Source organism: Diceros bicornis, chromosome 8 (assembly GCF_020826845.1).
Source record: "Diceros bicornis minor isolate mBicDic1 chromosome 8, mDicBic1.mat.cur, whole genome shotgun sequence".
Lineage (NCBI taxonomy): Eukaryota > Metazoa > Chordata > Mammalia > Perissodactyla > Rhinocerotidae > Diceros > Diceros bicornis.
In genome coordinates this window covers 85,459,686-85,485,658 of record NC_080747.1, presented here as the reverse complement: position 1 = coordinate 85,485,658, position 25,973 = coordinate 85,459,686, and the positions used below count along the sequence as shown (strand labels likewise).

At 44.6% G+C, this 25,973-nt stretch overlaps 1 protein-coding gene across 3 annotated transcripts; it reads left to right on the top strand.

Annotated features, from left to right (window-relative positions):
- Window positions 1-1,089: 1,089 nt before the first annotated feature.
- Window positions 1,090-25,715, top strand: BDH2 (3-hydroxybutyrate dehydrogenase 2). Of its 3 annotated transcripts, none has more exons than XM_058547599.1 (10): window positions 1,090-1,162; window positions 3,733-3,824; window positions 4,939-5,017; window positions 7,025-7,121; window positions 9,074-9,182; window positions 16,738-16,798; window positions 18,644-18,757; window positions 22,500-22,558; window positions 23,149-23,241; window positions 25,317-25,715. In XM_058547599.1, exons 2-10 carry the CDS (start codon window positions 3,753-3,755, stop codon window positions 25,368-25,370), a joined length of 738 nt encoding a protein of 245 aa, XP_058403582.1. In that variant the 5' UTR covers window positions 1,090-1,162; window positions 3,733-3,752; the 3' UTR covers window positions 25,371-25,715. The 3 variants fall into 3 exon arrangements, with proteins under 3 accessions (XP_058403582.1, XP_058403581.1, XP_058403583.1); XM_058547598.1 differs by lacking the exon at window positions 1,090-1,162 and adding an exon at window positions 1,733-1,815; XM_058547600.1 differs by lacking the exon at window positions 1,090-1,162 and adding an exon at window positions 2,386-2,527.
- Window positions 25,716-25,973: the final 258 nt, after the last annotated feature.

Genomic DNA, 25,973 nt, shown 5'->3' with positions numbered 1-25,973 from the left:
TGGTCACAAGGTGAGCGGTCACAGGTGAGCACAGTAGGTCAGTAATGAATCCTTAGTTTAGGGAGAGATGCTTATCCTGAAGGAAATGCCAATGTGGGGGAGGTTGCATCCCTATCTTTAGGGGCATCATTCTTGTCTTTGGGACATGGTAAATGCTTAAAGCAGATGTACAATGCATGCTCCACGTCAGGCCCTTTTGGAAAAAACAAGGTCAGGCCAAATTAGTTTCAAACCAAATGGCTTCCTCATATACTCTAGTATAGCCTATTGCTTGTCATTTATTTATCACCCTTATAATGAAAAAGGCAGGGGAGCGTGAGTGGGGTGGGTTTTGAGTGAACTCACTTAAATAGCACACGCACAAACAACCTACACACTCCCTCTGCTCAGTTACCTGCCTGATAAAGTCCCAGGTACTACGCCTAGCGTTGAGGGCTCCCACGACCTAGTCCTTTCTTTTTCATCTTCTCTCTCTCTTCTTTTCAGCCAAACGTGGTTTTTTGCTCTTACCCAACATGTTCTTCCCTTTCAAGGCTCCACACTGCCACTGAAGCTCAACATGCTCCCCAACGCCACCCATCAGTGCAGTCAGGACGCCTGCATTCTGCCACTGAATGTGTATTAGTGCTAGAACAGACTGGGTCACAAGAGAACCGTCATTATACTTTAGCCAGAGAGAACTTTTACTTCCCTCCCTCAACAATCTTGGTCAAGGGCCAGGAGGAAAGGCTCCAGTGTCTTCAATGACCTGGGCTCCTTCCATTTTGTGGCTCTGCCATCTTCCACATGTGGTCTCTGGCTCATTCAATCTTGACCGCCCCAGAGCAGCACCATAGGCACAAACGCACGCCAGGGACTGAGGGGGCAAAGCCAAGGGAATGATTTCCAGTCCTACCTACACTGTGAGGGGCTTTTCCGCTTTTCACCTTTTACTCGGTGTTAGTTCTACCTGAGCTCCACTAGACGGCAGCACGCACACACATTAAGTATACCAACTGCAAATCCTTTTTTAAAAATTCAAGGAAACTGAACAGCAAATTCGGAAGGAACCTGAACTACAGATCCCAGCATGCATTATCAAGCACCTGCCTCGTCTGCACACGGGTCTCCGTTTGTTGCTCTCGCACTGACCTGGCGCGCGCCATCCACCTGCTGCTCTAACGTAAGATTTCCTGATATTTTTAAAATGAAACTTTAAGTGGACTGGGAAAAGGAGAGGCTTAATTTTTAGATGTTGCTTTGTTCTGCACGTTACTTATTTCAGGATTGATCTTAGCAGTTAGATCAGGATAAGGATGCGTTTTTAACAAGTTTGGAACTCTGGTATATTAGTAGGTTTTTCAAAATAGCCAAAGAAGAGAGCATTTTACAGTGTCTTAAGTGAACATTTTTCTTCCTGGCTCGTGGAGCTCGAGTTCCTGAAAATGCTCTGTGTCTCTGCTAATCAAAAATTAACATTTCGATTGCCGTGTTTAGAGTAAGAAAGCCATCATGTGAGCTTTTCACATTGGATTTACTGAGAGTGGCCTTGTTTTACCATTTCAGGACATTTGCACTCATTATCCCCCAAACTCCGTTTTAGTATGATAGCGCAGTTTATCTCACGGTAAGGCTTCGGCTCCAGAACCCGGCCCAGACAGGCAGGGCGGCAGACGGGCGCGGCGTCCCGCGCGGGCTGCTCCGGGCTCCGCGCTCGGCGTCACAGGCGCCGGGGGACAGCGCGTCGCCGCCGCGCCCAGGCCGGGGGCAGATGACGGGCCGCCCCTCCTTTCCGGAGTCTATACTGACGACAGCTCAGCTCCTCCCGTGTTTAAGGTGCAGCTCCTGTGAGAAGGGGAAACCGTGAACGCGGCGGCCGCGGCGGAGACCTCCGGCAGCCCACTCGGGGGCTCGGCCGTGGGCGCGGAGGGCGGCGCTGGGGCGGAGACGAGCGGCCGGGGAGGCCGGAAGGGCCGGCCGGAGCGCCGAGGGAGCGCGGGGCCCCGCGGGGACCGGCCTGCGGGGCTCAGCCAGGCGCCCCCATGGCCGCCCCGCTTCCTGTCCGCGCGCGCCGGCGGGGCCGGGAACGCGGCCTCGGGTCCGCCGGGGGGGTCGGGGCCTGGAGGGCAGGCGCCACCCGCCGTCCACGGGGTCTCCGGGGCCCGCGGGCAGGAGGCGGTGCGAGGTCCTGGCGGGGCTGTCTGCAGTGAGCGCGCGGGCGCCAGCCCCGGCCCCGCCCCTCACCGTCCTCGCCGCGCGCTCACTGCAGCCCCGCCTCGCCCCGGCCTCGTCTACGCCGCGGCAGCCGCGCCTCGGCCCCGCCCCGCCCGGTCGTCCTGCGGGCCCGTCTGCGCCCGCCCGGAGTCCCGGCGTCACCGCCGCGGAGTGACCCCGCTCAGCAGGCGGAGCCGGGCGGGGGCCTCAGAGGACAGCGCTCGCGGGGCGCGGGAAGAAGTCTGGCTGAAGAGGGCAGAGAGCAGTTCAGAAGGAAGGGACTGGATCGGGGAGCCCTCCGGGCAAGACTGGCTGCCTGTTCCTTGTCAGGCAGGTAACTGAGCAGGGGGTGTGTGTAGCCTGTTGGTGCGTGCGCTGTGCCGGGGCTCCCGCAACACCCACCCACTCACTTTCCCCTGCCTTTCACCTTATAAGCAGTGGAAAACAGAACTCTCAAATTCCTAGCCTCCTTTACTGCTAGCGTTGGCCAATGAAACGTGGGCTGGAATTTATGAGGTTTATCCAAAAATCTTCTTGGATAGAAAGACCTTTGGCTTTTGCGCTTTCCCTTTTTCTGTGTGTGTGCCTGGAATGCGGATATGATGCCTTGGGACATAGCAGCCATTTTGTGACTTGGTGTGAGGTGACAGGCACACAACAAGGACAGCAGGGTAAGAGAAGGAACCTGGTTCCTTGAAGACAATATCATCTGATCATCATTTGACTCCTCACCACCCCCAACCTCATCACTAGCCATTCCTCTCACCCTGCAGTCTACAGTCAGCACTGGTCAAACATGTGATGCACATCCTATTTCACTTGTCAGAGTTTCTCAGTCCTCCCTTTCAAAAATTACTGATTGTGTCTGTTAAAGTGTTACTACTGCATGCTTAAACTTGAGAAGAGGATCAGCACTGTTATGGGGAGGAATGTTCACATAGCAAAAGAGTCAGGGGACCTGAGTTTAGTTCTGGCTTTGCCGTTGACTGCCTCTCTGACCTTGAGCAGGCCAGATCAGTGTCCTCATCTGTAAAATGGAGGTATTGGACATGATTTGATTTTCCAGCTCTTTTGTTCAATGACTCTGTGAGGCCAATGGTGAAATCTTTCCAGGGGACGAGGAAAAACCATACATGATTGATAGTGCAAACCCCAACAGAAGTTTACAGGAGAGAAAGCAGGGAGGACATGTCCATGCCACAGCAGTGGTGCGAGGACAGTGGGGAGGAGCGTGGTGGGGAGGGGAGGACTCTACCTCTGCTGGATCAGCATCAGAGGCTGTTTTCTATGGGTTCTGAAGAAACCGAAAGGTGGGTCAAGTCCAATGTCTGTCTGTTACCAGGTATCACTTCAGTGGGTTGAGCCAAGTGGTCTTGATGTACAAAGCTGGTGTCTAGAGTGAGCATTCCTGGAGAATTCAGACGGTGCTGTCTTCAAGTTCTTAAAGGAGTACATTGACCCAGCCGTTCTAGATGTTATAGATGTTACTGCCGCAGGGCCAGGTGCCACAGTGTAGCCATTAAACACACGTGTCTGTAGTTCAAACCGCAGGTTCCATTATGGGTCGACTTGATGGGAAGGTCATCGTCCTGACAGCTGCTGCTCAGGGGATCGGCAGGGCAGCTGCCCTAGTAAGTTCTTACCTCGTTTGCTCACTAACTATTGAGGTATTAAATTATGCAGACAGATCTCATGGTTATTTAATTCTGCTCTACTTTTTTTATTGGCTTTTGTGCTTCTGTTGTCTTAAGTTACAGAAATAAAAGTTGCTACTCCTGATCCCAGGCAGATGAAGGAAGGTGCACCCCACATGTTTATTATGATCGCATAACTTTTTTTTTTTTTTTTTTACGTGAGGAGGATCAGCCCTGAGCTAACATCCGATGCCAGTCCTCCTCTTTTTTTGCTGAGGAAGACTGGCCCTGGGCTAACATCCATGCCCATCTTCCTCTACTTTCTATGGGACGCAGCCACAGCATGGCTTAACAAGTGGTGCGTAGGTGCGCTCCCGGAATCCGAACCGGCAAACCCCGGGCCGCTGCAGCGGAGCGCAGCACTTAACTGCTTGCACCACCCGGCCGGCCCCTATGATCTCATAACTTTTGACTCTGCAAAACTTAGTTCTGTGCCTCAGTTTCTCTTCACCGTAATAAATTTACTGCAGGGGCCCTACAGCAGTGCATAGCTGTCTGAAATCATGTCAGTTCAGAACTCCAGAGTGATAACACTGTCAGATTACCTTTACCTTCTAACAACTTCTTGCACATTGTATTCCTCACCTGAGCTAATAATGCACCTTAAATATAACAGTAGGATATGGTTTGACATTTATGAAAACACTAGTGTACTCTTAGGAGGAAAAGTGTTGAAATAACCCATTTTTCTCATTATTTGGAGTTTAATCACCTGCTCATAAATGGAATACGGGCTATCAAATCACAGAATAGTAGTATTTTGAGAAATGTTAATAACAGAATCCTAGTTTTTTAAAAAAACTATTTTATTTGATATTACTTAAAGGGACAAAGTCAGATGAGAAGCGCCATGTATGTCACGTTGTTCTAATTAATGATAAAAATAATAACGGAAGGGTGAGTGAGACTAGATAGTTTGAAATTCCACCCATTTTATAAGAAAAACAGCAGTGAAAATAAGATATAGAAAGAAAAGGCTAAATGACTTTCTATTCGTGAGAGCAGCTTAACCAAGTCAACAAAGAGTTTATTTGTGCATTGTGTCTACCAGGCTTTTGCAAGAGAAGGTGCCAAAGTCATAGCCACAGATATCAATGAGTCCACACTTCAGGAACTGGAAAAGTACCCGGGTAAGCAACTCAGCATCTTGAACTTGGGATCCAGAGTCCACGAGGTATTATAAAAAACAGTGCTGGGCTGGCTCCGTGGTGCAGCGGTTGAGTGTGTGCGCTCCACTTTGGCGGCCCGGGGTTCGCGGGTTCGGATCCCAGACATGCACCGACGCACCGCTTATCAAGCCATGCTGAGGCTGCATCCTGTATAAAGTAGAGGAAGATGGGCATGGATGTTAGCCCAGGGCCAGTCTTCCTCAGCAAAAAGAGGAGGATTGGCATTGGATGTTAACTCAGGGCTGATCTTCCTCACAAAAAAAAACAGTGCTCACATGCTGAAAGGAAATTCCTTGGCTGCTCAGCTCCACCAGCCTTCTTTTTAGAGCCTGATTCTTTGATATCGAATCTATATTCTGTGAACCTAGAGACAAAACTCTTTATACTTAAATTTATAAACAAAATTTTAAGGTGTATACTTAAAGTTTTTTTATTTATCCAACATGTTGAAGGATTCAGTACCTAGTTACAAAATTATAACTTATGATGACAACTCTCCCTGCTGTGCCCCTCCTCTCAGCGCAGTGCTGTCCAGTAGAAAAATGACGTGAGCCACACGTGTGGTTTAAATTTTCTAGTGGCTACGTTTAAAAAGTAAAAAGAAACAGGTGAAAGTTAATTTTACTAATATATCATATTTAACTCAATATATCTAAAATATTATTTTAACATACTCAATATGAAAAATTATTATTATTATTTTTTAAAGATTTTATTTATTTATTTATTTTCCCCCAAAGCCCCAGTAGACAGTTGTGTGTCATAGCTGCACATCCTTCTAGTTGCTGTGTGTGGGACGCGGCCTCAGCATGGCCGGAGAAGCGGTGCGTCAGGTACGCGCCCAGGATCCGAACCCAGGCTGCCAGCAGCGGAGTGCGCGCACTTAACCGCTAAGCCACGGGACCGGCCCGAAAAATTATTAATGGAATATTTTACATTCTTTTTTCATATTAAATCTTTGACATTCATGTGTATTGTATACTGACAGCATGTTTCAGTTTCAACTAGCTGCATTTCAGGTGCTCAACAGCCACATGTGACTGGTGGCTACCATATTGGGGACAGCTCAGCCCTAAAGTCACATATGATCAGAAACCCTAAGAGAGTACCCAAATTATTGAGCTGTGTATCAAGTCAGTGACTTTGCAAGTCAGAGGAAAGCTGTTGTACTGGAAAAGCACTAAGGGAGGGAAGTCTTTCTGAAACCTCTCTTTTCTTTGTTTGTTATCTATTCTTTCTGTATCTATGAGACAATAATAAAATGAACCATATATTTTTAAAAAACATAAAAATAATGACTGTGTCTTTCATTGAAGAATGTTTGGGATTATTTAGTAACTGGTACAGAGTGTCTCTCAGACCCCATGCCAGGTCTCTCATGTCTAGCCTTCAAGTGTTTCATCCCTTTTCCTGGCCCCTCATTTCTGCTTCTTGCAATTTAGTCCAGAAATAAGTGATGATACCCTTGACCAACAAAGTCATTTCTGATAAATAATGCAATTGACATGAAGGTAAAGCACACAAATGGGAACAGTTTCCTGTCTCACTGCCCTGCCCTTCCCCACCCCTTGCTCAGACAGGAGTCAGGGTTCCTGTGGCAGGGCCTCCACCTCTGGGGAGGAGTGGGCTACAGCGCCCCTGCTCCCAGTTATTCCTGCTGTCTCACAGGGACGCTTCTGACATAGATCATTCATGCTTCACTGTGAAGTCCTTTCTCAGACAAGACCTTTATTATTCAATTTAGAGAGTGGAGAGAAAGGGGGAGAGAGAGGTGTGTTATTGGGAGGTCAAGATGGGGAGGACTTTAAGATTTTTATTAATGAGATTCTTAAGACCCTACGAGTGGTCAACAATCCTGTGAAGCCTAAATGAACAGACACTGCACTCTTCATACTTCAGAAGCTACCTCTTCAGGCTAAACATTTTTTATGGGTATAAGTAAATAGTGTCCCTTGTTTTGTTTTTCAGGCATTCAAACTCGAGTCCTTGATGTCACAAAGAAGAAACAAATTGATCAGTTTGCCAGTGAAATTGAGAGACTTGACATTCTCTTTAATGTTGCTGGGTAATTCGTAACTTTTTAATTGCACTCTCCTTACAGAAAGTTTTCTATGTCTTTTATTAAAAGAATTTTGATGACATGGTGAGATTATTCATTGTGAATCCTAATATATTCCTTAGGAAATATAGCTGGATTTTTGACAGAATTTTTATTGCAAGTAAGATAGCCATGGAGTTGACATGGGCTTGGGGCCTAAAGGCAATTAAGGATCCTCAAGACAACTGGTACCAGTCCAAAGCTATGGATCGTCCCGAGGCTGGGAACAGGCTCACACCAGTGCACTTGTCACTGATGTTCCACTAGGATTTATAAAACAAAATGAAAAACTGTTTTCCAGGAGTGTCTTTAAAGCAAAGTATATCTACCAGAAGCCAAGTACTCAGTTTATTGAAATGCAAATGTTCCAAATTTTTTGGCCCAGCATCTGGCAAGCCTTTACACCTCCTAAGCACTGCATTTCTTATTGGGACAATTACTCCCAGCCGAAGAAGTTTCATTCTGTCCCTTTGTATACAGCACAAAGAGAATGGCTTAATTGAACTTAATAGGCAGTACCCAACTTGCTGATTTACGCAGGGAGGCCGAGAGGCTGGAGCTGGAGCGGCTCGCAGGGACAGCGAGTGCTAGTGCTCACTCCCTTCTTAGGCGTGACAGTGGAGACAGGACAGGTGAGGCTCTCACAAGACTAAGTAGACACAGTCTGACATTCCACTTTTGTTACGTGGTGTTACATTCATACTGCGGCATTGATAGAAAACTCCTAGGGCCTTCTAATTTTTTTTTTTTTTTTGTGAGGAGGACTAGCCCTGAGCTACCCTCTGATGCCAATTCTCCCCCTTTTTTCTTGAGGAAGACTGGCCCTGGGCTAACATCCATGCCTATCTTCCTCCACTTTATATGGGACGCTGCCACAGCATGGCTCGACAAGCAGTGCGGGCCCAGCATCCGAACCTGCAAACCCTGGGCCGCCGCAGCAGAGCACGCGCACTTAACTGCTTGCGCCACTGGGCCAGCCCCCTAATATATTTTTATGATTCTTCCTAACCATGTTTCAGGATGAAAAACATCTCAGTCTATCCATATAGTTTATCATGTGTTACAATGTATGGGAAATCAAATTAAAGCAACGATTTGGGTTGATCTATTTTATAAATAACCTGCTCATCTCTCATATGAGAATATACCCAGAGCCATGAAAAAATCAACTAGCAAAATTAGTTTTTGAGCATCTATTAAATTTTCAGCAAAGTAAGAGAGATAGAAATATAGCATGTGGTTCTTGCTGTCATTTGATTAAACTGGAGGTACAGTGGTACATAGGAATCACAACCAGCAATATTTTATAAGTAATTACATAATTTTGGTCCAGGAGACAGTGGAATCAATTAGGACTCCATTGTTTAGAAGGCTTCCTTGAGGAAATGTGACTTGGAAAAGCTGGAGGCTATGTTACGAGTTTTGTTTGTTCTGCTTTGTTTACTCAATCTGCCAGAACTGTACAGTAGCAACATTACTTTGCTGCCCTGAGAAGATGAGATACTTGTTTTCCCTGCAACTTTGATATCCCTTGAGAATGCTAAATCTGTGCCACCTGAGAGCGCTGTAGCTCTTGAAATAGCCGTCAAATAGGGCAGGTGTCCTCATTTGTTTGTTTTTAATGGCATTGATGTTTCCTGTGCTTTTGGTATAGAGCTGCTTATGTTTGGTGGCTCCAAACTCTTGCCTTATTCTTTTAAAAGAAGGATCCTGTTTTCAAATAACAAATTTTTTTAGCTTAAGTTGTTGAGACACTTACTTACCTAATGTACCAAGTGATACTATGTTTGAATTGTTAAAAGTCTTGGTTAGGGAAGGGGCAATAGTCTAAGTCAATAAATGACAATAAAAATGGTAAGAAAATGGAATAGAAGTCTCTTCGAATGATCATTTTCCCCATCGTTTACTCACTCTTCCAGGTTTGTCCATCATGGCACCATCCTGGACTGTGAAGAGAAAGACTGGGACTTCTCAATGAGTCTCAACGTCCGCAGCATGTACCTGATGATCAAGGCATTTCTCCCTAAAGTAAGATGACCACCATCGCTAGGATGAGCACCACATTAGTCTCCAGGTCTGCATCTTGGGCATGTGAAAGAATCCCCACGTGTGTTGAGGAGTAATAATAGTTAACATAGTGACTAACATGTAGTGAACGTGAATACCAAGGCATTTGATATAAATTAACTCATCGAACCTTCCAGCACACCCATTCAAAGAATATTTATTAAGCAGTTTCTACATGCCGGCCTCCATTCTAAGTGCAAAAGACAAATCAGAGAACTAAACAAAGTCGCTTCTGTAAGGGAGGTTCCATTTTGGAGAGGTGAGGCAGGATAATATATAATCAAATAAACATGTAACGTGGGGTGGTTATAAGTGCTGTGAAGAAAAAAGAAGCTCTGTTATCAGTAAGGCCAGGACCTCACTGCTAAGATGAGATTTCCATTGAGGCCAAATGAAGTGAGGGAGCTAACCATTCAGCTGTCTGGGGAGAGGCCTCCAGGGAGAGGGACAGCAAGGAGGCCTGCGGGCCCACAACAAGCCAATGAGGTAGGTACTACTTTATCCCATCCACTGTACTGAGGGGGAAACTAGGAGGTTGGGAAACTTGCTCAAGTCACATAACTAGCAAGTGGTTAGAGCCAAGACTAGGCACACGCTCTCAAGATGGATGCACCCCACTGCTTTTCTGTACCCTGAACATCCTCCTTGCACTCCTGTCTTGCACTGAGCCACAGAGGTTCCAGAGAGCTGAGAGACTGTGTGTGCTGAAGAGAGAGTGTTCCTCCTGAGTTGGCCACTCTTGAATTCTCCAGCCTTCACACAGCTCATCAATGTTATTCACTTTATTTTACAAATAAGCATTAAGCACCTTTTTTTTTTTTTTCTGGTGAGGAAGATCAGCCCTGAGCTAACATCCGATGCCAATCCTCCTCTTTTTGCCGAGGAACATTGGCCCTGAGCTAACATCCGTGCCCATCTTCCTCTGCTTTATATGGGATGCTGCCACAGCATGGCTTTGACAAGCGGTGCGTCCGTGCACGCCCAGGATCCAAACCTGTGAACCCCGGGCCACCGAAGCGTAGCGCACGCACTTAACTGCTTGTGCCACCGGGCTGGCCCCAGGTGCCTTTTGATAGAAAGCACACACCAGGTGCCCTGGGGGAGAGGGGTATAAATATGAAACATTGACTTCAAATGAGTTTATAAGCCAGCAGTAGTGGACAGCACGGGCTCAGACAATGAAACGGGTTGACTGAGTACAGAACCAGCTCAGTTCAAGGTTGTAAGTTATACCCTAGTGAAATACAGAAGAGCCACTCTTCCTATACATCCCAGCTGGATGAGATGACTCGTGTCCTGAATGCTGCCCAACCCGGGGCAGGGGAAGAGCTTTCTAATGGCACAGCAGGGCTGATACTTTGCTCTGAACATTTAACGTAATGTCAAGAAGGACACAGATGAATGCTAAAAGGAAAGTGAGAAAAATTGACTTAGTAACAAAGGAATTTGCTTTTTTTCTGTGTGTGTGTGAGGAAGATCAGCCCTGAGCTAACATCCGTGCTAATCTTCCTCTTTTTTTTGCTGAGGAAGACGGGCTCTGAGCTGACATCTATTGCCAATCGTCCTCCTTTTTTTCCCCAAAGCCGCAGTAGATAGTTGTGTCATAGGTGCACATCCTTCCAGTTGCTGCATGTGGGACTCGGCCTCAGCATGGCCGGAGAAGCGGTGCGTCGGCGCGCACCTGGGATCCAAACCCGGGCCGCAGGTAGTGGAGCGCGCGCATTTAACCACTAAGCCACCGGGCCGGCCCAGGGATTTGCTTTTAATCTACTTGTTTAGTGTGTAGAAGCGATCTTTGCATGGGCCCACAGAATGTTGAACTAGCAAATTTCTTTAAAATATAAATCGCCTTTTTTTGCCTATTTGGAGTTCATGAAAATCGACGTTATTCAGAACCTGGGTGCGTTTTTGAAGACTGCTCCTTACCACAGGATTTGGGGAGAAGCCGAGGCTATGGTAAAAGGGGAAAGCTTGGGTCACAGTGGGTAAGACATGTGAGACCCCTGTGTGAGACCAGCCTCCTTCACGTCTGGAGTGCTGTACAAGCATCAGGGAGGGACGTGGTGGGCACAGTGGGTAAGACGTGTGAGACCCCTGTGTGAGACCAGCCTCCTTCACGTCTGGAGTGCTGTACAAGCATCAGGGAGGGACGTGGTGGGCACAGTGGGTAAGACGTGTGAGACTCCTGTGTGAGACCAGCCTCCTTACGTCTGGAGTGCTGTACAAGCATCAGGGAGGAACGCAGTTTGGGCACAGTGGAGCTGAAATTTAAACTTGTAAGTGTTAACTTTTAAAATATCAAACGCTAACTTGCAAATTAGTGAGTTTGCCTATGATTTAAAGCATCTCAACAGTAATCCATATGAGCCAATGACACTCATTTGTAAAAAAAAAGAAAAAAAAATCCCAAGAAATATTAATGACTGGGGTGGGGAATCAGGAGTCAGTGCCACTTGTTAAGGTGACCCTAACCAGCCGGATCCTGAGTTCGGACTCTGGTGTCAGAAGACCTTGGGCTCAGCCTGAGCTCTGTCCCTCACTCGCCAGGTGCCCTGGGAGATGGCACTTGGGCTCTCTCAGTGTCTGTTGCTTCTGTTTAGGGTGAGGGTGATAGATTACACAATCCCCTCCAGCCCTAATTGTCTAGGATCCTCAGTGTCCATTAACCATGACACACATATACCTGGTTAGAACTTTCCAGAGGAAGCCAGGATTTGGAGTCCAGGCAGATCTGAAAGGTCAGGTGATCAAAACATAGGAACACTTGCAGGAAATTTCTGTTCATGGATAGACATAACAGAAAACCATTCTAAGACTGAAAAATCAGTCAAAAGGTAGAGCACAAATTGAAAATACTGTAAGAAGAGGTCAGTGCAGAATCCAAGGCCCACTAGAAGAGAAGATCCATTATAGCAAGGGTCCGGGGAGGTCTTGGATATTTGGGGGTTTTTCCTCCTTTGCTGTATCTTAGAAGAGTCCCTAGCAGACAGAGGTGCTTAGCAAACATTGGTTGAATGAATAAATGAATCTAGGTTGTCAGTCCAGGGGGGATCAGGCATGGAATCACTGAAGACCCAAGTAGCCAAGGTCTGCAAGTTTAGGAGCTGAGTTCTGATCGAGGGGAACAGAAGAGCTGGGTCAAGAGTAGGCCTGACTAGAGGGAATCTTTAGAGACCTTTGTAGCCCCGCCTGCATTTCTGGGAGATCAGTCTTGTGGCATTACTATGTACAGGCACTGCACTTTACAGTTTGTATTGGCCACAGAGGGCTGCTGCATGGCAGCCATGAGGAGCGTCACACGGAGACAGCAGGTTCTGAGCTGATGGGAAGGCAGCATGGAGGGAGGCGAGGACCTGGGCTCGCGCATCAGCCGACAGACCTGCTGAGTGGGTGGTGCCAGTGTTGGGGCAGCACCAGCATCTCTAGGTGCGAAATTCTACAGCTTGCCTGAGAGATCATTGCATTTCAGGAGATTGGAGACTGAACTTACTTAATAGCCCATTTTTATGTATTAAGGTGGGCTATATGTATTATATATGTATTAAAAATGGGTTGTATGTGTCAATTATATCTCAACAAAACTGGAAAAATAAATTAAAATGGGTTATTTGCTAAAATGGATAAGAAAGAATAATTTTAAGGCTAGTTTTCAACACCATTATACTTTACTAATTTTCCAGGTCTTTTTTATGAGGACCCCATTTCATTATGATTCTCTTTATTATACAGACAAACAAGTTGAGTTAAATATTTTATCCCCTCCATCTTCCTTGGCTTGGTCGTGTCACCTCAGCCTCTCCCGGTGTCCTTCAGTGCATCCAGCACTATGCCATAGGATGCTTCAGACTCTTTGCTTTTATTTTTTTTATTTATTTTTTTTTTGTGAGGAAGATCAGCACTGAGCTAACATCCATGCCAATGCCAATACTCCTCTTTTTGCTGAGGAAGACTGGCCCTGAGCCAACATCCATTGCCAATCCTCCTCCTTTTTTTCCCCAAAGCCCCAGTAGGTAGTTGTATGTCATAGCTGCACATCCTTCTAGTTGCTGCATGTGGGACGCTGCCTCAGCATGGCCCGACAAGCGGTGCGTTGGTGTGCGCCCGGGATCCAAACCCAGGCCACCAGCAGCGGAGTGTGCGCACTTAACTGCTAAGCCACAGGGCCGGCCCCAAGACTCTTTGCTTTTAGTACAGTTAGTAGCTAAGTATTGAAACAGAAAGTAAGAAGAAGACCATAAAGAGACATACAATCTTGGCAAGCTCGTCCCTGATCCATCCGATCATTCACCTTCTCCATTCCTGCAAGTCTTTGTCTGAAAGTGCTGGAGAAACTCACCCCAATGGAAGGGATTTTTTTCTCTGGACCCTTTACACTGCCTGTCGAGACCCCACCATTTTAGAAACTTTTCTTCACTTGATTTTCATGACAGAGCATGTCCTGGTTTTCCTCCTTCTGTTCTCGAGTTGGTATTCTTCCATTTCCTCCTGGCAGTGATTTTTGACTCTTCTCCACTCTCTGTGTCCACCATCTCCCCTTGCTCTTTATAGTCGTCCTCCCAGCCTCTGACTTCCATGAGAAGTTAGTGCCCAGTAGGCAGGAATTCTCTCAACCTCCTGCTTCTTCCCCCCAAATATTCATGAGTACCCGTGCCCTTGCATGTACATATATTATCTTGAAAACATATCTTGGGGAAGAGGGAGAATCCCCCTCCACCCTTTCCCTTAAGGTTCTCATGGCTGGCTAAATAATTAAAAGACAGGTTAGGGGCCGGCCCGGTGGCGCAAGTGGTTAAGTGTGCGCGCTCCGCTGCGGCAGCCCGGGGTTCACCGGTTCGGATCCTGGGAGCACACTGACGCACCGCTTGGCAAGCCATGCTGTGGTGGTGTCCCATATAAAATGGAGGAAGATGGGCATGGATGTTAGCTCAGGGCCAATCTTCCTCCAAAAAAAAAAAAAAAGGTTAGCAGGAGAAAATAAGACCAAGTTTAGTAACATGTATACATGGGAGAAACCAGGGAAACTGAGTTTCTCGAAAAAATGGCAGAGATTCTCATCTTAAGTACTATCTTCAGCCAAAGACAAAGGAGCATGTTGGGGGTGGGGGGCGTCAGTTATGGGAGATTACCAGAAAAGCACAGTCAACAAGAGTAAGGTTATTATGCAGATTTAAAGCCTCACCTTCCACGTTGATAAGTTTCTAGAGATGAGGTCATACCCCCTCTTCCTAGTACAGAGAGGGAGATACCTTTACAAATGGAGATTTCCCTTATAAATGTAAATGTTTGTCTGGCTACTCTTTTCAGGGCCACCTAGAGAATGAGGCTGGGGAGAGACAGAATTTTTGATAAGAGTGGCTTGGTGGCTTTCCTCTTGTAACATCTATTTTACATTAGATTACAGCCATCATATGGTAGTAACTCCTTCCTGAAACAGGTCTTCTATGTGAAATTCTTTAGGCAGTTTGGGGGAGGTCAGATGTCCGTCAGAGAAAATAATTAAGGTAAAGAGATATATTTCAGGGCCGGCCCTGTGGCTTAGCGGTTAAGTGCGCATGCTCCGTTGCTGGCGGCCCTGGTTTCGGATCCCGGGCGCACACCGACGCACCGCTTCTCTGGCCATGCTGAGGCCGCATTCCACATGCAGCAACTAGAAGGATGTGCAGCTATGACATACAACTATCTACTGGGGCTTTGGGGGAAAAAAATTAATTAATTAATTAATTAATTTAAAAAAAGAGAGAGAGATTTCAGGGTGGCCAATTTTGATCTCCCACACATACATACTTGTTATAATTAATAAAGTATAAGTTCATTTGAAAATATTTTTTAATTCATAGCAGCTTTTTTCATTATACATTTCTTTAGGTCTGGGGCAGGGCCCAGCAATCTGCACTTTAAACTAGCACCTCAGGAGATTTTGATGCATCAAAACATGTTGACTGCCTACTGTGTGCCCTGTCTAGGAGGACAAAACAGCCACAGACCTCCTCTCTCACAGTTCACACTGCAGTGGGGGAATTCCGAAGGAGGTGTTTCTAGGACACACTGCTCTAGATGGGGAGGCACGCCCTCACTGCATGTAACCACACCAAGTCCCGCCCTCTGCATCTCCGCTTTTACCACTCCTTTCCCAAATCACTGCTTCAGCTTCTAGTCGTTTCCGCCACGGGTGCCAGAGTAATCTGTAATCCCCCGATGGAAACATACCTCTCCTCCTCTGCACTAGACCCTTCATTGTCACCACATGGCCCTCAGGGGAAAGACAAATTCCTAAGTTTAGCCCCTGTTGGCCTCTGCAGCCTCTTCACCCCAGGCCCTACATTCCAGCCAGACCCATCCTTTCCCCCCAGTTCCAGGATAGAGCCTTTATACCTATGGTTCTCTCTCCCTACAAAACTCTTCTCTTTTATTTTTCTGGCTGATATTACTGCCAGATAAGAGTGAGAACCCCAAAAATGGGGTTCTCCTACCCAATGTGCATTAAAAAAGCCAATTATTACAGCATCAGATTTGGGAAAAGAAAACAGCTTTCTTGCTAGATCAATCTGCAAGGAGACAGGAGGCATGTGCTCTCAGATCTGTCTCCCGGATCCAGGGCTTGGGGCAAAATTTATGGGACAAAGGTCAAGGTGATCTGAAGCGTGGAGATAGATGATTGGAGGTGAGGAGAAGTGAGGTAATTGATCATCTGCACAAGCTTTATGCCTCTTCATGTTCACAAATGGCAGCATTACCATGATCTGAGGGTGGGGTTTTCAGTCCTTTGATGTCAAAAAGGTCACTTAATGGACATTTGCACAGGCCCAGTTGATGGGTTGGTGGTCTCAACTGGCCTGAACTGGACAAGGGGGTCTCTCAGTTCCTGAAAAACAACTCTTAATTACTCTGTTTATAAGATCAGGTCGGTTGAGCTGGTCCTAGAGGGCCTGAGGTTACACTAACTCTCTAGTTTTGAAAAATTGACCCACATATTCCCTCCTCAGGAGCCCTCCTCTGAGTGTCTGGCGGTGGATTGGTCCCTTCCCACCACCCACCACCGCTTCTCTGCGAAGGTCCTTGCTGTCTCTGAACGCTGGTTATGTCAGCCACTCCAATCAGACTGGCAGCTCTCTATAGGCAGAGACTGTGTCACTTATCTTTGAATCTCCTGGACCTACACAGAACCCAACCACCGTAGGTATTCAACAAACAATGTGTTCACTGGCGGAAGAGTTTTCCAGCCTCAGGAACACACAGTAAATGTGAACATTCATTTGCGTTCCATCAGCTCAGAGCTCATTCTTGGCCTTGCTGATGCTCTTGTGATGGGAAGGCGTAATCCCCTGGGAAATGTTCCTGCAGCGAGTATGCACCACATCAGTCCCCAGCAGTGATGGGAGGCTGTGAAGACTGCTTGATGTTAACAGCTAATAAGATGGTTCCACAAACCCAAAGTAAATGCAAATCTTTTAAAGAGGTAGTATTTTTAGCCTGTAGAGTGACTTTTTTTTTTTTTGTATTTGCTTTGTTTTGGCAGATGCTTGCTCAGAAATCTGGCAACATCATCAATATGTCCTCTGTTGCCTCCAGCATCAAAGGTGGGTCTGTCTTCCTCTGGGGTCATGATGCACATGTTCACACACCTTCACCAGCTAAGAGTTTTGAGAACAAGCAGAGCAGAGATGATAAAACTCACACATAACTTCGAAAGTGCTTTTTTAAAATTAGTATTAAGTTCCTTAACTACCAGTCCTTTCACCTTAGATGTTGTTGGGGAAGAGGGAGAATTCCCCCGCTCTGCCCTTTCCCTTAAGGTTCTTATGGCTGGCCGAATAATTAAAAGACAGGTTAGCAGGAGAAAATAATACCAAGTTTAATAACATGTATACATGTGAGAAACTCAGAAATGAGCAACTCGTCCCTCTGTCTAAGCTGCTTGCTTAAGTATTGTAGCTAAAGGCGTGGAAGGTGTTGGAGGGGTAGTGGTTTGGGATTTCAGAGGGGAAGAAGACAATTCACAGGGAGATAGAAATGCAAACATTTGTCTGACAACTCTTTTCAGGGCCACCTATAAAGAATGTGGCCAGAGAGAGACAGAAATTTTGATAAAATGGTCTTGGTGCCTTTCCTCCCTTTCCTATCGCAGCATCTTATTTTACATTAGACCACAGCCATCATATGGTACTGGCTCCTTCCTGAAACAGATCTTCTATGTGAAATTCTTTGGGCAGTTTGGGAGGAGAAATTCAAAAGTTCTTCCTGAGTCTTCTGAGTCTTTATTGTCTTCAGCTTGAAATAATCTGCATGCCAGAGTGGTGCATCTTGGGGTGGCCTGCCCTGAGCACCATCAGTGTGAACCAGTCATAAAATTAAATAAAAGTTTGTTTGCTTTGCTGTCCCTTTCATTCTTTCTAATGGATATGGAGATGAAGATCAAACTGGGAGAAGGAAACATTTATTCATTTAATTAATCAAAAAGATGTATTGGGGACCAGCTGTGTGGCATAGTGGTTAAGTTCATGTGCTCTGCTTTGGCGGCCCTGGGTTTGCAGGTTTGAATCCTGGGCACAGATGGACACACCACTGTGCATGCTGTGGCAGCATCCCATGTACAAAATAGAGGAAGATGGGCACAGATGTTGGCTCAGAGCCAGTCTTTCTCAGCAAAAAGAGGAGGATTGGCAATAGATGTTAGCTCAGGGTCAATCTTCCTCACCAAAAGAAAAAGATGTATTGAAGAACCAGTGTGTGCCTCTGCCCCAAAAGAATTCACAGTCCAAAAGGGGGAAAGAGTCAGGCAAATGCACGTCTTCCACAGTGTGATAATATCATAACAGAGCTTCGTAGGAAGTGCTGTCACAATGCAGGAAGAAACTCTGCGGTGGGCTTGGGGAGTGCTTCACAAAGACAGTTGGTCTGGGCCCTAAACCAGAAGCCAGGTTGAAGGGCCAGGATTGCAGTGCAAAATGGAGATAAAGGCACAGTCTGGCACACATGGATTTGCCAGTTTAAAATGCAGTAGCTACTGCTGAGAGAACATTCCTTCTTTTTGCAAGGATACACACGTTAAGCCTGCACAAGACAGGAATACAAAGAAATGCCCAAGCCTCTTGGTTTTTTTTTTGTGCTTTGCTTTGCCCTAGTTTTCTTTTGGAATCTGCCTAAGGGTTCTCCCAGTTGATGATGAAAAACTAAGACCCCTGCTGTCATTTAAGTGCAGCAGCTCAACACCTAAGCCTCAGTTGAGTTGTGCCAATAATGATATTATTTTCCCAGATTCAGAAACTAGCTCTATTAAGGGAGAAAACCTGATATCAATTTTTAAAAAGGATTAGGTGGAGGAAGCATGACACTGGTTACTGGGGACAGTTATCTGTGTTCCCTTTCTAATGGGGGCTATGTTTTTTATTCCTTCAATTGTCAAACCTTCCCTTCATCCTCAGGAGTTGTGAACAGATGTGTGTACAGCACAACCAAAGCAGCCGTGATTGGCCTCACCAAGTCCGTGGCTGCAGACTTCATCCAGCAGGGGATCAGGTGCAACTGTGTGTGTCCAGGTGAGTTGGGCTCCTCTGGGCTGTGAACTTGTCCTTCCTGACTTCCCAGGTGCCACTGGGAGATCTACATGAGCTTGCTCACCACCTGTTATATTGTGTCCTGTCATTGGGAAAAGTTCAAAAGAAAGAGTCTAGGCTTGTTACGGTAAGTTGGGAGAGAGATCCTAAGTTATCAGGAATGAGCCACAGAGGCAAACAGTTTAAAGGCTCCTCATGTGCGTGGGGGCAATTCTAAACTGTGTGGTTAAGAGACATAATTCGCCAGGGCTTGCTGTTTTGGAAGCAGACCAGGGATGACCTTGTCAAGGGAAAGATGAAAATTAGACCGTGTTCCCAGGACAGCAGAAGAAAGTAAGAGGAGCCTCCCAGGACACAGGGGCTCTGCCAGGTAAATCGCCTGGCTTGGCCCAGGAATCAAAAGGAGGGATTAGCGAGTCAGCAAACTATGGCCTGCAGGCCAAATCCGGCCCACCACCTGTTTGTAAATACAGTTTTATTGGAACACATCCACACCCAGTTTGCTTCTATATTGGCAATGACTGCTTTCATGCTACAACGGCAGAGTTGAGACCAAATGGTTCTCAAAGCCAAAAATATTTACTGTTTGGCTCTTTACCAAAAAAGCGTGCTGACCTCTCATAAAAGAAAGGAGAAAAGCAGAACTTATTATTAGTAGAAAGGACATTCAATATGTCTAAAGTAAAGCTTCCAATAACTTATTTCTTAGGAATAACTTCTCATTTTCTTTCTTTTTTTTTTTTTTGTGAGGAAGATCAGGCCTGAGCTAACACCTATGCTAATCCTCCTCTTTTTGCTGAGGAAGACCGGCACTGAGCTAACATCTATTGCCAATCCTCCTCTTTTTCTCACCTTTTTCTCCCCAAAGCCCCAGTAGATAGTTGTATGTCATAGTTGCACATCCTGTTAGTTGCTGTATGTGGGACGCGGCCTCAGCATGGCCGGACAAGCGGTGCATCAGTGCTCACCTGGGATCCGAACCTGGGCTGCCAGTAGTAGAGCGCGTGCACCCAACCGCTAAGCCACGGGGCCAGCCCCCCTCATTTTCTTAATATCAGTGGGTGTGTCTATTAAATAGAGATGCCCTTTCACCTGGCTCCACTGACCAAAGTGAGCACAGGTACCTAAGAAGAATTATTAACTTCCTCTCTGAGAAGAAATGATATTGCACATCCAGGATCAAGGTTTCTCTCAGTGGTTCACAACTGGTTCTGGGGTTGTGGAGGGAAAGCATTTCAAAATTACCTGTGGGACCTTTCAGAACCTGAAGGGCATGCTAGGATTTGGGGAAGGAGTTGGTGGGGAGTAGTCTGGACAGTCCCACTGGAGACTCTGATGTAACCCAGCCTGGTCTCCCCTCAGGTGGAAAACCACTGATTTATTGGTTAAACAGGGAAAACAACTAAATACCTTTTGTTGACACAAAATAACCAATAACCATTATATAGATAAGAGAGATAAGGTGAGATTTACTTGAGCCAGGGTGAGGACTAGCCCAGGAAGGCAGTGTCCACAAAGGAAGAAAGTGTTCCAGAGAAGCCTAGTCTTCACTAGAGCTTTATACCTTTTTAGAACAAAGAACACACATAAAACATGCCCAGGATACATGTTCAAAGTTTCAGAGAGGTACTCAGTTGCAGATTAGCAGGTCAACATGACCCTGAAGTTGGGAAAGAGAACTTATCTTCAGGAGCACTGATAGGGCTTACCGACTTACCATACTGGTGGATACTGGTGGGCGTAGGAGGGGAAGTATGCATCCTTACGTTCAAAGAGTGCATTCTTTTACTTTGAGATAATGCTTAATGCACTCTTGAATGGTTAAGGCAGATGTTTGATAGGCCATAAGTCAGGCTTTTTTAGTTCAAGCCAATCAGTTTTAAACCAAAATAGCTACCCCATATACCTCAATATGCGAAAATTTTTTGTCACCTTCAAGCTACAGCATTCCCATTATTGAGGTGTTGTGTATAGTTTTCGTTGGATTAAAAAGATAAACATCGGTAACACTAAGAAAAAGGAGAATACAGGAGAGACGGTTTCACTGGATTTTAACATACAAACTGGTGACACCTGAGTCTTGCTGTTCTTGGTGCCATGTACTCCGTAGAATAAATGGCACAATGTTTTGGAAAATGTGATTGTTTTAGTAACTAGACTTGTCAGAAGATTGGAAAATATGTCATCAGATTCTCTGGAACAAGGAACTAGCTGTGACTCACTGAGCCAGTCCCAGAAGGAAACGTGATGAAGAATGAGTGTGTCTGGGATGGTGCTGAGGGCTGTAGAGTCACGGCTTGTCAACACGACTTGTGTGGACAGTAGCATGGTGTGTCAGCCTGTGCCATCGACACAGCAGAGGCAGATGACAGTGGAATGAAACAGAAGGCATAGGCTTGCTCCACAGCTTTCATTTAACAGCCATTCATACCGGCCACATGTAAGATGTGCCGCTCATGTGCCTCAGTGGGAGGAAGCTGTAAAAGCTGTAGGGATTTAGAGGAGAGTGTTAGAGAAGCTTCAGGTGCCTTGAGCACACTGCTGGTGAAATGTTGGACTTTAAGGAGGCTGTTGATGAGGGAAATGAGGAAAATGTTATCTGAAACTGGATACAAGGGGATGTTTGTTATGTGGTTTCAGAAATTTTATCAACACTATTGGCTGCAGTAACGTGGAAGGTAGAAAACTGTTTCTAATGAACCAGGAGATGTAGCAAAGGCAATTTCCACTCAGACGAGAGTGCTGCCCCTCAGAGTAAAATGAGAGAGGAGAGAAAAGCTAAAGAAAGGGCTGTTAAACAGAAAGGAGCCAGAACATGCAGATTTTGAAGCTTCCCAGCCTCCCCTGAGACATGGCAAATGGTGATAAAATTAATGGTGAAATGGTTTCCGAGCAAACATCAAATCTATGGCACTCTCAGGAGCATGGTCTAAAGATGGAGCTGAGGGCTGACTGCAAAATCATTTTTTATGACCTCACAAGGACTATGTGGTCTCCTGGAGTACTGTCAGCCAGAAAAAGGCCCTCTGTAGAGAATTTACAGATTACATAAGTTAACAAAAAAGTCTGGGGAACTTGCTCTGTAGGATCGTGAACTAAGCGGGATTTAAAAAATTTTAGTGTCATTCTTATTTTTCTCTTTTTAAAGTAAAATATTATAAATTATATTTTTTGATGAGAAACATGAAACAGTGTTAAAATAGGAATTTGAAGCCTATGAAAATAGGAAAGATAATGAGGAAAATTTAGAGCCGAGGACTGTGACAGGCATGGAGTTGTCCCTGAGGATTCAGAGTGACTTGACAGCAAAGAATGGTTTTGAGATCATGAAGAAAACCTGGGTCCTTGTACTGGTGAAGAACTTGTATGGTTTTATCTACCCCTCAGGGCTGTTGTGAGGATCACTGAGATAATAACTGTGAAAGTACCTATAGTCCATAAAGCATCATGTCAATGTGACGGGACTACAATGCTGGGGATTCACCCCGAGTTCCTGCCTCGTGTCACAGAGAATTACAGTCTGTGCTTTTAAAAATCACAGAAATGTTAGTAAAGAAGTTGTAAGCCTATTTAATAAAAGGGCAGGCAGGGAGAGGTGAAAATGTCATTGTAAGTCATGGAGAGGATTTCTCTGATCACTGTATCCTACAGAAAGGAAGTTTAATTGTCAATTTCTTTTTCAGTCTAAGTAAGTAACCAAGCTGAATGTCCCCCTTTGATTTAGGTACAGTTGATACCCCATCTCTGCAAGAAAGAATACAAGCCAGACCAAACCCTGAAGAGGTATGTCTGCTATTTTAAATGTGTTTAAATCTTCTGGTTAAAAAAACGCCCTCTTCCTTGCCTAGAATAGACAAACGCGTAGAGACAGAAAGTAGAAGGGTGGGTGCCAGGAGCCGGGAGAGGGGGACTGGGGAGTTAGTGTTTCGTGGGTAGAGAGTTCCAGTTTTGCAAGATGAAAAGAGTTCTGGAGATTGATTGCACAACAATGTGAATGTACTTAACACTACTGAACTGTACACACTTAAAAATGGTTATGATGATAAATTTTATATTATGTGTATTTTACCACATTTTCAAAAAAATTTAAAAAACCTCTTCTTTAATATTAATTTTCTGACCTGTCACAGTGTCTGCAGGCTTTAGTGTCACACAAATATTTGAGCAGCTTGGGCGTCACCATAGTCCTGCTTGGCCCACAATTAACGATAGTAATGATATTCTCATGTATTACGTGTCATGTGTGAGTAATCAAGGCAGCAAGCCAGTGGTGCCTCTGTAGATTCCTCTTGCCTTTGACCTCCTGAAGGAGTTGCAGGTGAGTTCACACCTCAGCTCGCATCACTGATGTCTGGTTTGGTTTCTGGTCACAGGCACTGAGCGATTTCCTAAAGAGACAGAAGACGGGAAGATTTGCAACCGCAGAAGAAATAGCCCTGCTCTGCGTGTATCTGGCTTCTGATGAAGTAAGCGCTGTTCTTCCCAGGGAGGTCATTATCCTCAATCACATTGGGCCACAACTTGCTCAGCAAAATAATGTCATTTTAGAGAGTTACGGCATATATATGTTAAGATGCTGCATTTACAAGCTAGGGATAAGTGCTGATTAATTTGCTCAAAGAAGGGCCACTGTGATTTGAGCCAACAAGTCTTCCTCACTCAACTTTACATGTCAGTAAAACTTCTAGCAAATAAAATGGAGGATTGAAAAAAATTAAATTGTTCAATTTTATGAGAGATAGTTGCTTTCAAAAATTACAATTGGGGAAACCTTTAAATGTAATTAAATAAATGTAATTAAATCATTACATTTAATCAACAATCAACCAAATGAAGTATTTGTTTTTTTATTTATTTGATTTAATCAAAGAAGTGAACCTCCAAAATCATGAGGGCTTCTGGTGAAATGTGGAGAGTTAACCAGATTTAATTGTGTCCAGGTGACACAGAATTGGCATCTGGTGTTCTTAGTTTTACTGGCAGCTTGTTTAGAAGAATCCCACTGGCTCTTTTTTCCTATGAATTCTTACTGTTTGTCATCTTATATGGAAATTCCTAATTCTTTCTCTTTCCACGTTGCATCTATTTAGTGATCAGTTTCTTCCTGAATGGCTATTGTATATTTTTAAATGGCGTACAACTGCAAAAGCAGAAACTATATTTATAAGGAATAGAGCACAAGAACATCTCCCTGTGTTATGTCTTGGAATATTACATGCCCTGGGAACCTAATGTATTGTGTCACTGATCAGTCGGCTCCTCTCTACAGGAACCTGGTGCACACCGGGTGGCTGGTGAATGTGACAGATACAGGGGTTGAAATGTCTTAATGACAGAGCGGTTACTACTTGTCAGAACTATTAACAACAGCTGTTAATAGCTGGGGAAATTGCTAGATAAATGACTAATGGAGCAAGTCCACTGGCTTTTGTGATTTCTCTGAATCCATATCTCCAGAAGAGCTCATTTGATTTGCCAGTACTGCTGATAAGCTAAATTGTCCTTGTTTAGCCAGAGCTTAGGTTACCAAATATTTGGAAATGTTCTGGCTTGAAATGTGCAACAGAAGGAACTTTGGCCTTTTAGAGGAGCCCAGAGGAGTCCATACGTAAGACCGAGAACTTGCCTTTTAAAACAACTGGGGGGAATTGGGGTTGTTTCTTGGTAAACTGATTTATCTGCTTTATATGATCAGTTTTCATATACTGAACTTTAAAAATTTCTGTACTTCTATTATGTCTTTCCTTCCTGCCTCTTCCATTGTCTCGGGCGTTAGATGAATTTAAAACTAAGAACACAAATTTGAGTCTTTATTATCCATGTTTAAGTTAAAAGATTGTTGAACCTCTATCACAAGGATCACTTCAGCTTTAATTCTTTGGAAAATGAAAAGTTCTGTGGCAAAAAACACTAATGTTTTTTAACTCCTTTAGTTTTATACAGATTTAGATGTCTAAAAATAGTATAGAACATTTTTCATAGTTTAATAGATAATTATTATTCACATAAACTTAAAAAACACATTTAGCATGCTTCAGCTCCTGGAATTACCTGTGTATATTGATCAACTAAATATACACTATCTTTTTAAAAAGTTTTGTTTGTTAATTGACATCACCACTTTATGACTGACACACTCCTGTTTATTAATGGCATAAAACTCAGCTAGTTTAGAATAGTTATGAGTTTCAAAATGAAAATGTGCTGTTTTAGCCTACACTTTATCCTAATTTGGAGAATGGCTATGTATCACCAAACTGCTTAATTTTCTGAATCTGAGACCAAACACGTAACAGCCCCTGCTTAGAATGTGATGTGTGCTCAAACACCAGCTAGAGGCCAGTTAGCTCCAGGTCACAAGAACACTCAGCAGTTTCAAATCACCCAAAACTTAATTCCAGTTTTCCTAAATTCTATTTGTTAAATGAAGTTTTCTGTAACCACGAGAGTAAATTGTTATCTCAGTCGTAGAAAAGTTGAAGAAGCACAACCTCTGTAAAATCTGGCTAAGCATTCTGTCTCCTTGTGTCTGTCCCTGCAGTCTGCCTACGTGACAGGGACTCCTGTCGTCATCGATGGAGGCTGGAGCCTGTGAGGCAGGGTCTCCTCGAGGGCAAGGCAGGCCCTTCCTGTCCACAGGGTATGAAGAAAACTCACTCAGCATCTCTTTCCTATTAATGGTATATTAATGAAAACAAGCCCTTTTTAATGATGTCATTGTTCACTAGGGTTTGATTCTTTAAATATATTAATCTTCTACTCTCTTGTGAAATCATTGTAGGTTAATAACACCACTGCAAAAGAATAGCTTTTAATCCTCAATTTGTAAGCATATAAAATTAAAATATGAATATGAAGAAAAGGAGGTTTTTAAAAAGAAAAATGTATTAATTTCTATTTTATTTCTATTGCCCAATATTAAAATATTTTCAGTTCTGCATTGGTCTGTGGATACTAATGGATACTAATTTAAAGTGGATACTAATTTAAAATTTTTACACTATTATAAATGAACACCAAAGGTAGGAAGGAGTTTGGCTTCAATAACTTACATTAAACTACATTAAAAGGACTATAAAGGACTATTCAGAACTATATGTTGGTCTGTTATATAAAAGAAAAATAATCATCAGGTGTTTATACTTAATGGCTGTCATCACTTGTAATTACGTACTGTTTTCTTAGTCTAATTTAAAAA